At 36.7% G+C, this 16,492-nt stretch overlaps 1 protein-coding gene across 3 annotated transcripts in view; it reads right to left on the minus strand.

Annotated features, from left to right (window-relative positions):
• WAPL (WAPL cohesin release factor) overlaps positions 1-16,492 on the minus strand; it is an 87,440-nt gene that overhangs the window by 52,924 nt on the left and 18,024 nt on the right. For 2 of the 3 annotated variants that reach the window (XM_037002678.2, XM_073241121.1), the window contains exons 3-4: positions 1,920-2,963; positions 6-124 (exon numbers count right to left, since the gene is read on the minus strand). In XM_037002678.2, the coding sequence (XP_036858573.1) occupies positions 6-124; positions 1,920-2,963 (1,163 nt within the window). The remainder of the gene's footprint in view (positions 1-5; positions 125-1,919; positions 2,964-16,492) is intronic. The other variant, XM_073241122.1, reaches the window with a different exon arrangement.

Consider the following 16,492-nt stretch of genomic DNA (forward strand, 5'->3'; position numbering starts at 1 on the left):
CTTACCCGTTTAGGGCCACTAAAAATTTTTCTGGTATTTTCCTTTGATTTATCTCCTTGTTTATTTGGGGGCTTCTTCACACTTTCAGGCACACCAGGCAAGTCCTCTGTAAAATCCAAGTTTTCTGAAATGGTAATCAAAACTAGCTAGCTTTCTAATATCGCTAATTATCTATCAAACAACCTAGGAATAACTGAGGGTGCATATCATGGGATGAAAAGAATAAAGGATTAAAAGTGCCATGCAGTTCACAAAATATTCCCAGTGATATTGTCTAGTTATTTCACTTGTCTCACCCCCTGCCTATTACCCAACTAAGAGAAAATCAGAAACCTAGTTGCTGTGTATATGCTCCAGTTTTATTTTGTTTTAAGTGGCAAAATTAATTCTTTTCCAAAGTAACTGCTAGATATCTATGGACACTGATATGGACTAGTTACGACAAATGCATAAAATCAACCGGTATCTACCTTTGACACTTTTCTCGAATGTAAACACACTGAATTATATGTTGGCCTTCAATAAATGCCTGTTTACATCTACAAAGACCACATTTTTTAAAAAACAAGAGGATTATTATCCCTGCTGAAAGATATGAAAGACCTACTACTATAATGTAGTTCAATGATTTGTGGGTCTCCACACAAAACTAACCAAGGATTAGATTAATTTCCAATAGTTAACAATTTTTTTCCAGCCAAAACAAAAAAATACTTTTTCTAACCCAACCCTTAAAAATGTTTGCTGTTTTGTATAGTAAGACTCAAATTTCAACTTTAGATATATCAATCAAATGGTCTCTAATTTTAAATTTTTATTTGGTATCAACTTGAAGTTTTTCAAAGGTAGCCTAATGATTTCACATTTTGAAGTTTAAAAAGTTACATTACCTCTAGATGTAACTTTCAGCCCAGATTTTCAACCGCACATTAGGATAATTTGCTCTCAAAAGCTAAGTCAGTTGCTGCAAGACAGGAGCTCCGGTTTCATATGTGTTATTTATCATCCTCCTGAGAAAATAACCTTAAAGCTGTTTGCCCAGCCAGATCTCAAGTGACTAGCAAGGATGCTAGCAAACCAGTTCATCAGAAGAGATTCAAGACATACTGGATGAATTCTGACTATATCCTTATTTTATCTATTTATTTTTTGCAGTGGAGAGTTAAGGGGTGAGTCTTTGGTGGCTACTCCTGTGTAATTCCAGTTTTGAAGGCAAAAGTGATTCTAATCTAACAAAACTATTTTTAAGCCAAATAAATCAAAATGGTAGGTAGTCTGACATATGACTTACACTCTACAAGAGTATCTATACATACGAATGCTACCAGAATTCTGATTCACCATAATGACACTTCTATGATCCTAACAGAACAAAACCTAATTCTTTAACAAGTAACCTGGCACAGAAAAACTGTATTTGGTTAAATATAAACAAATATAGCCCCTGTGTCCCAGAGGCTTTCACAAACTTTTTCCTAACTCAAAAGCCAATCCACTCACAAAGCCCTTGTCAATAATAATTACAGCAAAACAAACCTATTTCTTTTGTCTCTCAGGGATATTCAAAGTTGAAACATCTAACGGTCTGGTATCTCTGTGTACATACACACTCTTGAAAATTTTCAAGTGTTAATGTCTACAGAATTAAAACACAAATATGGAAAGACTCTTCAATTCTACAAATTGGCCCCTTATAACATGGGACTTAACATTAAAATACTGAACCTCTGAATAAAGTAATCTGGTTCTAAATAGTATTTCTATTAAAATTAAAAGTAAATATAACAAGTTAATGTAGACATTGAATAAAACAGCCTTTGGTTTAAATGCAAAAAAACAAGTTAAAATAGAGTATCTAGAAGGAAACTAAGTAGTTGCTTATTTAAACCTAAAAAGCATTTACTTTTTTTTAGTCTTACCTGCATTATTAGTATTAGACTGACTGTCCTGGGAATTATCGCTGTTTTCTGGAGGAGGCTGCAAGGAGGATGATGGAGCTGTTTTAGTTCTTTTTTTGCTCATCTTTCTTTCCACCTGACAGTCATCATCTTCATCATCTTCACTTTCACTGAGATCATCAAAACCAAAATACTTAATTTTGTAATTAGAACTCCCAGAGCCTCCTTCATCACCTCCTGTCTCATCATGATCTTCAAAACCAAAAAACTCAAGTTTAACATCCTTTTTTGATTTAGTATTACTAGGTCGAAATCTAGTAGTGGTCTTAGCAGTTGCAATATCTGCCTTTTTTCTTAGACGGCCAGCTTCTCCCAAATCTGCAGGAGCTGCTGCAGTGAACTCATCCATGCTGCGTTCCATAGTATCCTGTATGGTAACATTACAAACTGACAAGCAAGATGGATGTAAGACAGTGTAATCTCTAGTCCGTCCAACTGTCCCTCTAAAACTGGTCCCACAACTTACACTGCCTTTCTTTGCCTGATTCAGGCCATCTTTACTTGATTCACTGTTTGCTTTGGCTAAGGCCTGACTGGTGCCATCCATCAGCTTATCAAAATTCGATGCTCCTTGTGAGGATTTTGCTTTATTGGCCCTACAGTACGTCCTACAGTTGCTTGGCCTAAGAACACTTTGCATGATGTCTTCCTCAATGACTTCATTTAGATTTTCCAACCGATTTTTTAAATCCTCATCCTTCATCTCCAAAAGAGGATCACTATCCAAACTTAAAATACAATCTTCTGATCTGATATCTTCAAAATCATTATCCCATTCATACAAACCAGTTCTTACAGATCCCTTAATCGTAGATATTTCTGACGGAGATTCTGATCTTTTTCCAAGTTGGGAGTTCCAAGTATCATTTGTTTCCTTGATTTCATCTGGTTTGTATCCAGAAGCCACTGCAGTTTCTGCATTGGGTTTTTTAGTACTGTCTTCAGCATTTTTGTAAATATGGTGACTATTCTTTTCATATCCTTCACTAAAATTCTCCACCTTATCTATAAAAATTAGAAATAAGTCAAAGGATAAAAACATGAGTGACATCAAGGTAAAAGTAACGGACAGCTGGCTATTTAATAGTATAGAATCAATCTTCAAATAATTGACACAGTTTTAAATTATTTAAAAAAACTAATGTTAACATAGTTGACATTTCCCCTTTTACCTTTTTTAGTATATAGCTTTCATGTCTACTAGTGACCCCCTCAGGCATCCAAACCCCTTAATATTGTTACCCTAAAATTCAAGAGATTTCAGCAGTGTTAAGCGACTGGATCTATCAAGAATGACGTAAAATGACTCAGTCAAACCTTTCTGGAGGTATTATGGGTTTTTTCAAATAAAAAAAGTGTAAGTTAAAAATTATTTGGTAGAATCTAAACAGTTTAAAACAATAAATGAAAACATTCCAGCAGTGTCTGCATTTCTCTGGGGCACTACTGCTCATAAGACATGCCAGCTTGGTCTAAAAACCTGTCCCAGAGTCAGGTTTCTTTAGCTCCTTCTGTTTTCCTACTTTTCTAATCATAAAAGTCAAATAACTTCAAGCATTTTTTTTTAACAGTCTCTTTGGTACCTAAGTTACATACAGTGGCTATTTATGTATACCAGCCAGTAGTAAATCTTAAACTGCCTATTCATTTTCTACGTAGCTTGGGGAATTCATTTCTGTTGTTAATTTTTATTGGAAACATTTCTGTTAACCTTTCTAAATGAAAGATGGAAATATGATTCAAATTGGTATTATGATTAATTATTCTAGCACTTACGAGTAGAAAAAACACTGGCAAAATGTTTATGCCTGGTGAAGTGGGGAACCTAGTAAACATAATGTTCCTCATATAACTGCAGATTAACGATACCATAATTTAAAAAAAGACAAAAAAAAAATGTTTATGTCAAACAATAAAATTAGTTTAAAAAAAAGTACCCCTACATTTAACAGCCATTTATAGATCTCAATTAACAAACCATCAAATATAGGAAAAGGGATGCTTTACATGAATTCATTGTACAAATTTTTATGTCACTCAAGGGATTTAAATATGACTTAGGATTTTATATTTACCTACCTTTAAAAGGCATTTAATTTACAGTTATACCCATTTTATTCTTAGATAATTCCCAGCTAAAGACAAGGAACTATGGTTTTCATAATCTCAGAAGTACCAATCACAGAGCATAAAATACTGAAAAGCTGAGTCTAACACCTGATACTTTAAAGGGTTAGAAAGGAAGCCAAGTCTAAACCCAAACCAAGCAGAAAAAGCAATGGTAGCAGAGTCTGAAGACTATGTTGCCCTAGTTAAACTAGCTCTTTAGAGCTCAGGCAAGACCCATCTAACTTTGGGATTCTCCTGAGGGCTTCAATTTCTCATCTGCTCAAAAGGGAAGCCACTGACCTAGAGACTGCTTTACAGCACTACTGAAGAATTTTTCCTAATAAATACCTATGGGAATGCTTAGCTACACAAAGGTCTAGGAGACATCATTAAACAGCAGTGTCTGTTTAATAATTATATAGAGTTCCACTGTCTTAATGTCACAAAATTTATTGAGACTACTCATACTTTATGTAATAAACATTCTTCTAACTAAAAAGTTTCTGTGAACAATATCCATGTTTCTAAAAATTACTACTTTGTTTTACTTACTATTTCAATGTATTGTTTTAACACTTACTATTCTCATAAATAAGCTGCCTTTCACGTAAGTCTAACTTTATCTTGTAAAATTTGTCTTAAGTGCAAAGAGTAATAATAAAGAGCCCTCTTAATTCAAAGTATTCTCACTAAAAGTTATATTAGGAAGTATAATTTATTCATGATTTAATTATATAGCATAAACAATCCCAGATGGTTTATTAAAGCACATATTTTTAAACTTCTGAAATACATTACACAGATAAAAACCAATCTAATTCAACAGAGTTCGACATATGATAATCTGTCCAAATTCTCCACAACAGCTTCCTAATATATAAAATGTTTTCTACAGTCCTTCATCATTTAGCTCTCCAGTAAATATTCATAACTATTCCTTCAGAGAAAGCTATCTTATCCTAAAGCACTGAACAGTAATTATTTTCAACTGTCCTAATCCCACAAACATCCCACCTTCCATGTCAGATAAGCCCACTTAATACCTCAAACATCAACTGTATTTTAAAACTTTTAAAAAGAAGTAAATAAAGATGAGTTCTCTTCTTACAGAGAGGCTAAGCATTACTCTGTCTTAATATCCAAGATTCCATTACTTGGAATAATGTGAGTACACACAGTTATGTGAAGGAAAACAAACAGGTGGGATGATTTAAGGATTCTACCTGTATAAGAAGAAATGTATTTCTAGCTAAGATTAGGAGTTAAATGGATGAGTGTCAACTACTAGCTAAAATGAGACCTTAAGAAGTTCAGGTTCTTTGCCTGAAAAAACAAACTAAAAAAATCTGTCTCTAGGGCAGGTTGAACAGATAAAAGATAAAATACAAAAGGATATTTTGCAGGTTATTCAGCATCACACAATTGCAAATTACAGCTACTACAACTTTGCCACAATACAGGACATTTTTCAAATAATCTTTCAGTAATTTTTCTTAGTGAATTTTAACCAGAAATTCAGCAATACTTCCCTGTCTATCAGGTTCATGCAAGGAATCCAAAACCACATTTTATGGTCTACTGTTCTTCCTCAAGCCAGAGGCAAAGACTGGATGTATACAAAGTTCTCGGTATAAGACTAAATTTATTTAGCCCATCACCATCTGCAATCAGATACTTAATAAATGCCTTTTAACATCTTTAAATACTCCATCTTTAATATATAAGGTAACATAAAAGGGAGGGAATCTATCTTAAAGAAAATTACATGGAATTTGGAGTTTCAGAAACATGGGATTGAACCACATAGCTAAGTCAATAACTAGATGTATAAAATTTGGCAAGTTGTATTACCTCTCTAAGCCTCATCCTGCTTATCTAAAAAAAAGCAAGCAACCTCACGAAAGATTAATTAAATGCCTATTATTCCCACATGAATTCTTAATTTTTAAAGGAAATAAATGATTCCCTTAAAAATAAAAAAACATATCAAATGATTCTGTAAAATCTTACTACGTTGATAGACAGTGACCCCACTGGAGGGGGTGAGGATTTGATAATACAGGTAACCGTTGAATCATAGTGTTGTGTATTTGAAACCAACATAAGATCACATAGCAATGATACTTTAATTAATAAATAAATAAAATCTATCAGTACGTGGAATAATGTGAGTTCACAGTTATGTGAAGGAAAACAAACAGGTGGAATGATTTAAGGATTCAGTTAATGAACTCTGAAGTATTTAAAAAGTGGGATGGAAGTCTGATCACAAATTTATAAATAGATTTTATGGGTTCTACAAATCTTGTGAAGCTGTATGAAAAAAAAAATTTGTGCACACATTTTTTTGGGGGAGTAGTTTATAGTTTTAGCCAAGTTTTCAAAGACTCAAAAATTTATATATTTTTTGGTTTAAAAGAAAATGAGCAAAATATAAGAGGGAAATCAATATGTGTTGATTGTGGAATTTAAAATCTATAGGAATGATGGTTTATTCAGTAAAGGGTACTGGAATGTCTGAGGAAAAACAAAAGTGGGTTTTTAAACTCAAACATGAAAATATATTCTAGGTAAATCAAAGACTTAAACACAGAAAATGAAAACTAGATACATATAATAAAAGAATGGGGAATTTAAAAAATTACATTACCTGGGAATGGGGAAGTTCTTTCTCAGATATAAATCCCATAACCCAAGTTAATTTACATAAAATCTGAAATTTCAACATGGTAAAAAAAATGTTATGTCAAAAGCAACAAAATGTGAAAAAAATAGCTGCAACTCCTTTTACCAAAAAAGGTCAATTTCCTTAATTTAAAGAGTGTCTACAAATCCACATGAATTAGACCTAAATATGAAGGAGCAATGTAAAGTTTAGAATACAAGAGTATATCTTTACGACCTCAGGCAGTGAAGTATTTAAGCAAGATACAATGAAAGAAATTTAATTTCATCAAAATTAACTCTACCCACTGAAAAAATTTTACACCAGGGGGAATGTAAATTGGTGCAAGTATTGTGAAAAGCAATATGGAGGTTCCTCAAAAAACTAAAAATATAAATACCGTTTGACCCAGTAATTCCACTCCTAGAAATTTTCCCAAAGAAAACAAAATTCCTGATTTGAAAAGACATACGCACCTGTTTATCGCTGCATAATTTACAATAGCCAAGATTTGGAAGGAAACTACGTGTCCTTCAATAGATGAATGGACAAAGAAGATGTGGCTGCATATACACAAGGGAATATTACTCAGCCATAAAAAGAAAAGAAATCCTGCCATTCCAACAGTGTGGATGAATCTAGAAGGTATTATGCTCAGTGAAATAAGTCAGGTGGAGAAAAACAAGTACCAAATGATTTCACTTATTTGTTGAGTATAACAACAAAGCAAAATGAAAGGAACAAAACAGCAGCAGACTCACAGACTCCAAGAAGGGACTGGTGGTTACCAGAGGAAATGGGGTGCACAGGGCTGGTGGCGAGGGAGAGAGAAGGTTATTAAGGGGCATTATGACCAGCACACAATTTGGGGGGTCACAGAGAAGGCAATATAGCACAGAGAAGATAAGTAGTGGCTCTACAGCATCTTACTATGCTGATGGACAGTGACAGTAATGGGTATGTGGTGGGGACTTGATAATGGGGGGAATCTAGTAACCACAATGTTGCTCATGTGACTGTATACTAATGATACCATAATAAATAAATAAATAAATATATATATATAAAAACACAAACAAATAAAGCAAAACAGAAGGAAGTATATAGCAGTAAACTCACAGACACTGAGAAGGAACTAGTGGTTACCAATGTGGAGAGGTTGGGGTGGGTGGCAGGGGGAGGGTGAAGGGATAAAGCAGCACAGTAATTTGTAATCACGATACAAGTTGGCCATGGGGATGGTGGTACAATATGGAGAATACAGTTAATGATTCTGTAACATCTTATGATGCTGATAATGACTGCACTAGAGGGGGTGAGAATTTAATGATATGGGTTTTACTGTTGAACTGCTGTGTTGTATATCTGAAACCAACATAAGATTGTGTATCCACAATACTTAAATAAAAAATAAAAATTAAAAAACATTAAAAAAAAGAGAACAACCAGACAGACATGGTTGGGGGGTGGGGGCAGGCAAGCAGTTGGGACAATAAAGGATGTCTACCACTCAACAAAAAGACATCCAATATAAAAATGATCAAGAGACTTATCAATCACTTGATAATATCAATAAACATACATAAATACATTAAATACTGCTTACAGCCATTGGATATTAGGAAGATGCAAATTAAAACATACTGAGATATTGCTATACAACCACCAAAAGAGCTAAAATTCACAATGCTAAATACTGCTAAGAAGGTAAAGCTACTTAAAGGGGTGGGAGACGAAACTGGACTAAGCACTCTGGAATTATTTATAAAAGCTAAACATAGATTGGAGATTCAAGATGGCAGCATGAGAGGTGAGACAGAGAATTCCTCCCAAAACCACATACAGTGTGAAAATATAGTTAATACATGTTGGTTCCCTCCCTGCTTCTGACTTGCAGACAAGGGAGGAGGCACGATGAGATATCGAAGATCTGAAAGGACCAGCCAGGGGGCTCAAGGCGTAACAACGTAAGAGCAATGCCAAAATGTCACTCCTCATTTATTAAGCAAATGAACCCAAATATCCAAAGAATTCTGAGTAGGGGATTCAACACATGATCAACACACAACATTATCTGACCTTGAGTCCAACCCTAGCGCGTGACGTTCCTCAAGGACACCAAAACCATGTGAGGGCTCATGTGAGGGCAGTCACTAGTTGTAGGAACTATTGCAGTATGAAATAGAACTGTACTTCTTGAATTTACATGATGTAAAATAAAGATAGAAAGTAGATTTAGTTCAAGTAGAAGATAATTGCAGGTGAGCAGGTCTATGCCTATAGACTGGGTTTTGGATCTGAGCTAGGCAAGGGCAGCAGAGAATGCCTCACATAAATGGGGGGATGAGGTTCTAAGTCTCACCTCAGTTGGCCCCCTTTGACTGTGCCTGTCTTAGGTTGTTCCTCTCATGAGGAATCTTACCCATCTCTAGCTAACCAGCCATCTTTCAGGGCCATACAGGGAGACAACATGCAGCAAAAAGAGGCATTTGAAGTAGGTCGATGCTTTTTCTCATACACTTATGGTCCAGCCATAATCGTAAAAATGACAAAATACACTGATTCACTGCACGGACTTTCATGGGGGGTAATGTAGACACTGAACAATCGCTTCTTAGACATTACTTCTTGAAAAGTCACATAAGCATATATTGGCTTCAATAAGCTAGTGATAAAATGACGTACCCACATTACCAAAACAGGAACACAAATACATAATAGAAGCAAACCTACAAGTTTTGGCCATATTCAGTGAAACCAAGAGAACCAATTTGATAATCCAGGCATTTGTGATAACTTATCAATAACATGATGAATATTATCTAATTGATTTTGGATAATTTGAGAAAAATCAGACAAATTAAAACAACACATTCCTGGAAACTGTTCACATCCCCTAAATTCTTTAAACAGCAGACAGTCTATAATAGCACAATTCTGAAGGTCCACAACTCATACTTCTCCTAGCTCTTGATTGAGTTCAGATAATATAGAAGCAGTCAAATTCATTGTCTTACTGTATACACAGGCCAGCTTAGATACCTCTTTTTGCATTCCACCAACAAGTCCAGGAACTGGCAGGATGAATGCAGCTGCAACTGCAACAGAGGTGGGATCTAGAAGCTTCAAGTTGTCATCACAATCAGATGGCAGAGCTCAGAGAAATGTTTCATGACTATTTTCAGGAAAATCTATTAGAGCAGGAAGGATGCATCCCATGCCACATATACCTTAATAATGTGAAGAGAGGGCTTGGGGTGTGGACTTGTACCACCTGCCCTGCCCCTAAGGTGGGCTGGGTGGTAGTCTGTTTGCTAGGGCTGTTTAATATTCCTTGAGGAAGTACTTTCTATTGGAATCCTTCAGAAGGAGCTTGTAAATTTAAGGTACAGTAAAAGCAAACTTTTCCCTATCTGCCACAGATAAAGGAAATTGTAAAAAAGCAATCTTTAAGGTCAATGATAGCCATGTCCAAGTCTTTTAGAATCATGGCCAGAGAAGGGAGACCTTCTTGTAAAGGTCCCATAGGTTTAAGAACTGCATTAATTTGTCTTAAGTAATGTAAGAGTTTCCATTTTCCAGACTCTGTTTTACAACAAATACAGGGGAATTCCATGGGCTTGTGGAAAATTCTAATCTATCTGACAGAAGCTGTTGTTGAACTGATGTGTGTAAGGCTGCCAGTTTTTCTTTATTGAGGGGTCATAGATCCACCCAAACAGGTACAGGGATAATGTTTCCCTGTCTGTGAGCCTTTCTGAAATCTCTTAATACATTACTCCAATCAGCTTGTCTGAGGGTTCCTTGTGGCGGCAACAAGTAACAAATGTTTTTTAATGTATTTGTGCAGTTGAGCAAAGTCTTTTTTAGAAGTTTTCACTCCTGAGGTTTTTAGCGCGGCACGGAAAAGTTTTAAGTAATCCTCTGGTTTATCTGCTTTAGTTTCATGTTGGCCCATTACAGCGTCCCTGACATCTCGACCCTATCCCTACATATGCTTTCCCGGGAGTCTTATCGGATCAATGATCTTCAGAGCTTCCCCACTCTCAGTTTCAAGGGTCCCTGTTCGGGGGCCACTTGTCGGTCCCCTCCCTGCTTCTGAACCGCAGACAAGGGAGGAGACACAATGAGATACAAAAGACCTGAAAGGACCAGCCAAGGGACTCAAGGCGTAATAGCGCAAAAGTAATGCCGAAAAGGCACACCTCATATTTACTGAGCAAATGAACCCAAACATCCAAAGAATTCTGAGTAGGGGGTTCAACACATGATCAACACACAATCATTATCTGACCTTGAGTCCAGCCCTAGGGCGTGATGCTCCTCAAGGACACCAAAAGCATGTGAGGGCGATCACGAGTTGTAGGAACTGTTTTGTCTTTACTCATTCTGTTATTGATCATGCATCAGGAGTTGTAGGAGAAACAATCAGGGCATATGTATTCCTACATTTGATTTCTATATTACTTGATTTATGTATTAATCCCATTAATCCCACAATACAACAATCCCTAAAACAGCAACAGGAAAGAAGGCTGCACCAGACTGCATACAGACCTCACAAAACAGGGTAACATAGGAAAGCCTTGATCCAGCGGGATCCAAACCCTTCCCCCACCTCAGCTCACCGACAGGAGGAAGAGAAAAGGAGTGGGAAGGGAGTGTAACCTAAGACTGCTGAATACCCAGCCCTGGAGGTCTGCTTTGGAACACAAGCCTGCACTGTGTGGTGCTCTGGAGGTTGGTGGAGTTGGGGATATGGGACAGGAGGAGTGCTTGAGAGACTGAGATTCCAGCCATTTGTGGAAGACAGGGATCCACATCAGGCTGCTCTGGGACAAAGGAAAGGCAGGCAGTCTGACACTTCCTAGCAGCAAGAAGGCTGAAGGGGAAGGGTCTGCACAAAGTTTGGTACACGGGACAAGGGATAGGTGGACAAGGTTGTCAGGCTGTGCTCAACCCAGCAGGTTGGGAACTTTGAGGAGCTTCAGGTGCTCCATCCTCCAGGCTGCCTACTCAGCTCAGAGGCCCCCGACTGTGACACAAAGCCTGCTACACCTTCCGCCTGGCCTGCAAGCACCACCTCACAAACCAGCAGTCACTGCACTGGCATCAGGCCAACCAGAGGGAGGCCCTGCGTACAACAGCTAGAGGCTTACACCTGTGTGCTTGGCCCACTGGCTCTGATACTGGAGACAGGCACTGCAGCCAGAAATCAGAAAACAACTCTTCCCTCCCACCAGGCAACAGCACCGCTCCCCTACAACCCCCAACCTCACTGTAGGGGCTGAGCAGCTCCAGTGACTGGAGCTTCTGGGCACTAAAGGGCACTACATACAATTATGAAACGTCAAAGGAATCTGGTTCTGACCAAAGTCTCACAAACCCCAGAAAAACGGCCAAGTGAAACTGAACTCACCACTCTTCCTGAAAGAGAGATTAAAAAAAAAATCATAAACATGCTCATGGAGGGGCAAAAATACATTCAAGAACACAGGGACGAAATTAAAACGGAGATTCAGTCATCAAGAAATTCCATATCTAAAATGAAACATACAGTGGAGGAATTTAAAAGCAGATTAGATGAAGTAGAAGAGACAATAAATGGAATAGAAATTAGAGAAGAGGAACAGAAAGAAGCTGAGACACAGAGAAAAAAAAGGATCTCTAAGAACAAAAGAATATTGAGAAAACTGTAAGACCAATTCAAATGGAACAATACCCGCATTACAGGGGTACCAGGAGAAGAAGAGAGAGAGAAAAAGGGATAGAAAGTGCTATTGAGGAGGTAATTACTGAAAACTTCCCCAATCTGGGGAAGGCGATAAGTCTCTCAAGCAATGGAATGGCACAGATCTCTGAACAAAAGGGACCCAAGGAAGACAACATCAAGACATAATCATTAAAATGGCAAAGATCAAGGCTAAAGACAGACTTTTAAAAGCAGCTAGAGAGAGAAAAAAGATCACATACAAAGAAAAACCCATCAGGCTATCATCACATTTCTCAACAGAAACCTTATAGGCTAGAAGGGACTGGCATGATATCTTTAATGCAATGAAGTAGAAGGGCCATGAACCAAGAATACTCTACCTAGCAAGATTACCATTTAAATTTGAAGGAGGGATTTAAAATTTTTCAGATAAACAAAAGCTGAGAGAATTTACCTCCCACAAACCACCTCTACAGTGCATTTTGGAGGTACTGCTATATTCCAAAGGATAAATACATGTTAACAGGAGAAATAAAACCACAGCAAAGTAGAACAATCAATTACTAAACAGATGCAAAATCAAATCAACTACACCCAAAGTCAATCAAGGGACAAAGAGTACAGAATATGTTACCTAACATATAAAGAATGGAAGAGGCAAAAAAAAGAACCTTGACGTTATGTTTGTAATAGCATAGGAAGTGAGTTAAATTAGACTGTTAGACAGTAAGGGAATTACCCTTGAAGCTTTCATAACCACGAACTTAAAGCCTATAATGGCAATAAGTACATACCTATCGATAATCATCCTAAATGTAAATGGTCTAAATGAACCAATCAAGAGACAGAGTCGCTGAATGGATAAAAACTCAAAACCCATCTATATGCTGCCTACAAGAGACTCACTTCAAACCCAAAGACATACACAGTCTGAAAGTAAAGGGATGGAAAAAGATATTTCATGCAACTAATAAGGAGAAAAAAGCAAGAGTTACAGTACTTGTATCAGACAAAATAGACTTCAAAGCAAAGAAAGTAACAAGAGACAAAGAAGGACATTACAAAATGATAAAGGGGTCAGTCCAACAAGAGGACATAACTATTATAAATATCTATGCACCCAACAGAGGATCACCTACATATGTGAAACAAATACTAACAGAACTAAAGGGGGAAATAGAATGCAATGCATTCAGTTTAGGATACTTCAACACACAACTCACTCCAAAGGACAGATAAACCAGACAGAAAATAAGTAAAGAAACAGAGGCACTGAACAATGTATTAGAACAGATAGACCTAACGGACATCTACAGAACACTTCATCCAAAAGCAACAGGATATCCAATCTTCTCAAGTGCACATGGAACATTTTCAAAAATAGATCATATAGTAGGCAACAAAAAGAGCATCAATAAATTTAAAAATATTGAAATTATACCAACCAGCTTCTCAAATCACAAAGGTATGAAATGAGACATAAATTACACAAAGAAAATGAAAAAGTTCACGAACACACAAAGGCTTAATAACATGCTCCTAAATAATCAATGGATCAATGACCAAATTAAAACAGAGATCAAGCAATATGGAGACAAATGACAACAATAACTCAACACTGCAAAATCTGTGGGACACAGCAAAGGCTGTGCTAAGAGGGAAGTATATTGCAATACAGGCCTGCCTCAGGAAAGAACAGTCCCATATGAACAGTCCAAATTCACAATTAATGACACTAAAAAAGCAAGAACAAATGACACCCAAAGTCAGGAGAAAGAGGGACATAATAAAAATTAGAGCAGAAATAAATAAAATCAAGAACAACAAAACAATAGAAATAATCAATGAAAGTTGGAGCTCATTCTTTGAGAAAATAAACAAAACAGATAAACCCCAAGCCAGACTTATCAAGAGAAAAAGAGAATCTACACACTCAAACAGCATCAGAAATAAGAAAGGAAAAATCACTACAGACACCACAGAAATACAAAGAATTATGAGAATACTATGAAAAATTATATGGTAACAAACTAGACAACATAGAAGAAATGGACAATTTTCTAGAAAAATACAACCTTGCAAGGCTGACCCAGGAAGAAACAGAAAATCTGAATAGACCAATTACCTGCAAAGAAATTGAATTGGTAATCAATAACCTATCTTAGAACAAAAGACCTGGACCCGATGGTTTCACAGCTGAATTTTATCAAACACTTAGTGAAGACTTAATAACCATCCTCCTTCAACTTTTACAAAAAGTAGAAGAGAAGGGAATACTCCCAAACTCATTCTATGATGCTAACAGCACTCTAATACCAAAACCAGGCAAAGACACCACAAAAAAAGAAAATTACAGACCAATATCCCCGATGAACATAGATTTAAAAATATTCAACAAAATATTAGCAAACCAAATTCAAAAATACATCAAAATGATCATGCATCATGATCAAGTGGAATTCATCCCAAGGATGCAAGGATTGTACAACATTTGAAAATTCATCAACATCATCCACTCCATAAACAAAAAGGACAAAAACCACATGATCATCTCCATAGATGCTGAAAAAGCATTTGACAAAATTCAACATCCATTCATGATAAAAATTCTCAACAAAATGGGTATAGAGGCCAAGTACATCAACATAATAAAGGCCATATATGATAAACCCACAGTCAACATCATACTGAACAGTGAAAAGCTGAAGGCTTTTCCTCTGAGATCAGGAACAAGACAGGGATGCCCACTCTCCCCACTGTTATTCAACATAGTACTGGAGGTCCTAGCCACAGCAATTAGACAAAACAAAGAAATACAAGGAATTGAAATTGGTAAAGAAGAAGTCAAACAGTCACTATTTGCAGATGACATGATATTGTTCATTAAAAAAACCTAAAGAATCCACTCCAAAACTACTAGAACTGATATCGATACAGCAAAGTTGCAGGATACAAAATTAATACACAGAAATCGGTGGCTTTCCTATACACTAACAGTGAACTAGCAGAAAGAGAAATCAGGAAAACCATTCCATTCACAATTGCATCAAAAAGAATAAAATACTTAGGAATAAACCTAACCAAGGAAGTGAAAGACCTATAAGCTGAAAACTACGAGACACTCTTAAGAGAAATTAAAGAGGACACTAATAAATGGAAACTCATCCCATGCTCTTGGCTAGGAAGAATTAATATCGTCAAAATGGCCATCCTGCCCAAAGCAATATACAGATTTGATGCAATCCCTATCAAATTACCAACAACATTCTTCAACAAACTAGAACAAATAGTTCAAAAACTCACATGGCAACACCAAAGACCCTGAATAGCCAAAGCAATCCTGAGAAGGAAGAATAAAGTGGGGGGATCTCGCTCCCCAACTTCAAGCTCTACTACAAAGCCACAGTAATCAAGACAGTTTGGTACTGGCACAAGAACAGAGCCACAGATCAGTGGAACAGAATAGAGACCCCAGATAATAACCCAAACATATATGGTCAATTAATAAATGATAAAAGAGCCATGGACATACAATGGGAAAATGACAGTCTCTTCAACAGATGGTGCTGCCAAAACTGGACAGCTACATGTAAGAGAATGAAACTGGATCACTGTCTAACCCCATACACAAAAGTAAATTCGAAATGGATCAAAGACCTGAATGTAAGTCATGAAACCATAAAACTCTTAGAAAAAAGCATAGGCAAAAATCTCTTGGACATAAACATGAACAACTTCTTCATGAACTTCTCCTTGCTCCCTGGGGCAAGGGAAACAAAAGCAAAAATGAACAAGAGGGACTATATCAAGCTGAAAAACTTCTGTGCAGCAAAGGACACCATCAATAAAACAAAAAGGTATCCTTCAGTATGGGAGAATATATTCATAAATGACAGATCTGATAAAGGGTTGACATCCAAAATACATAAAGAGCTCACACACCTCAACAAACAAAAAGCAAATAATCCAATTTAAGAAATGGGCAGAGGAGGTGAAAAGACAGTTCTCTAAAGAAGAAAGTCAGATGGCCAACAGACAAACACATGA

Source organism: Manis javanica, chromosome 7 (assembly GCF_040802235.1).
Source record: "Manis javanica isolate MJ-LG chromosome 7, MJ_LKY, whole genome shotgun sequence".
Classification (NCBI taxonomy): domain Eukaryota; kingdom Metazoa; phylum Chordata; class Mammalia; order Pholidota; family Manidae; genus Manis; species Manis javanica.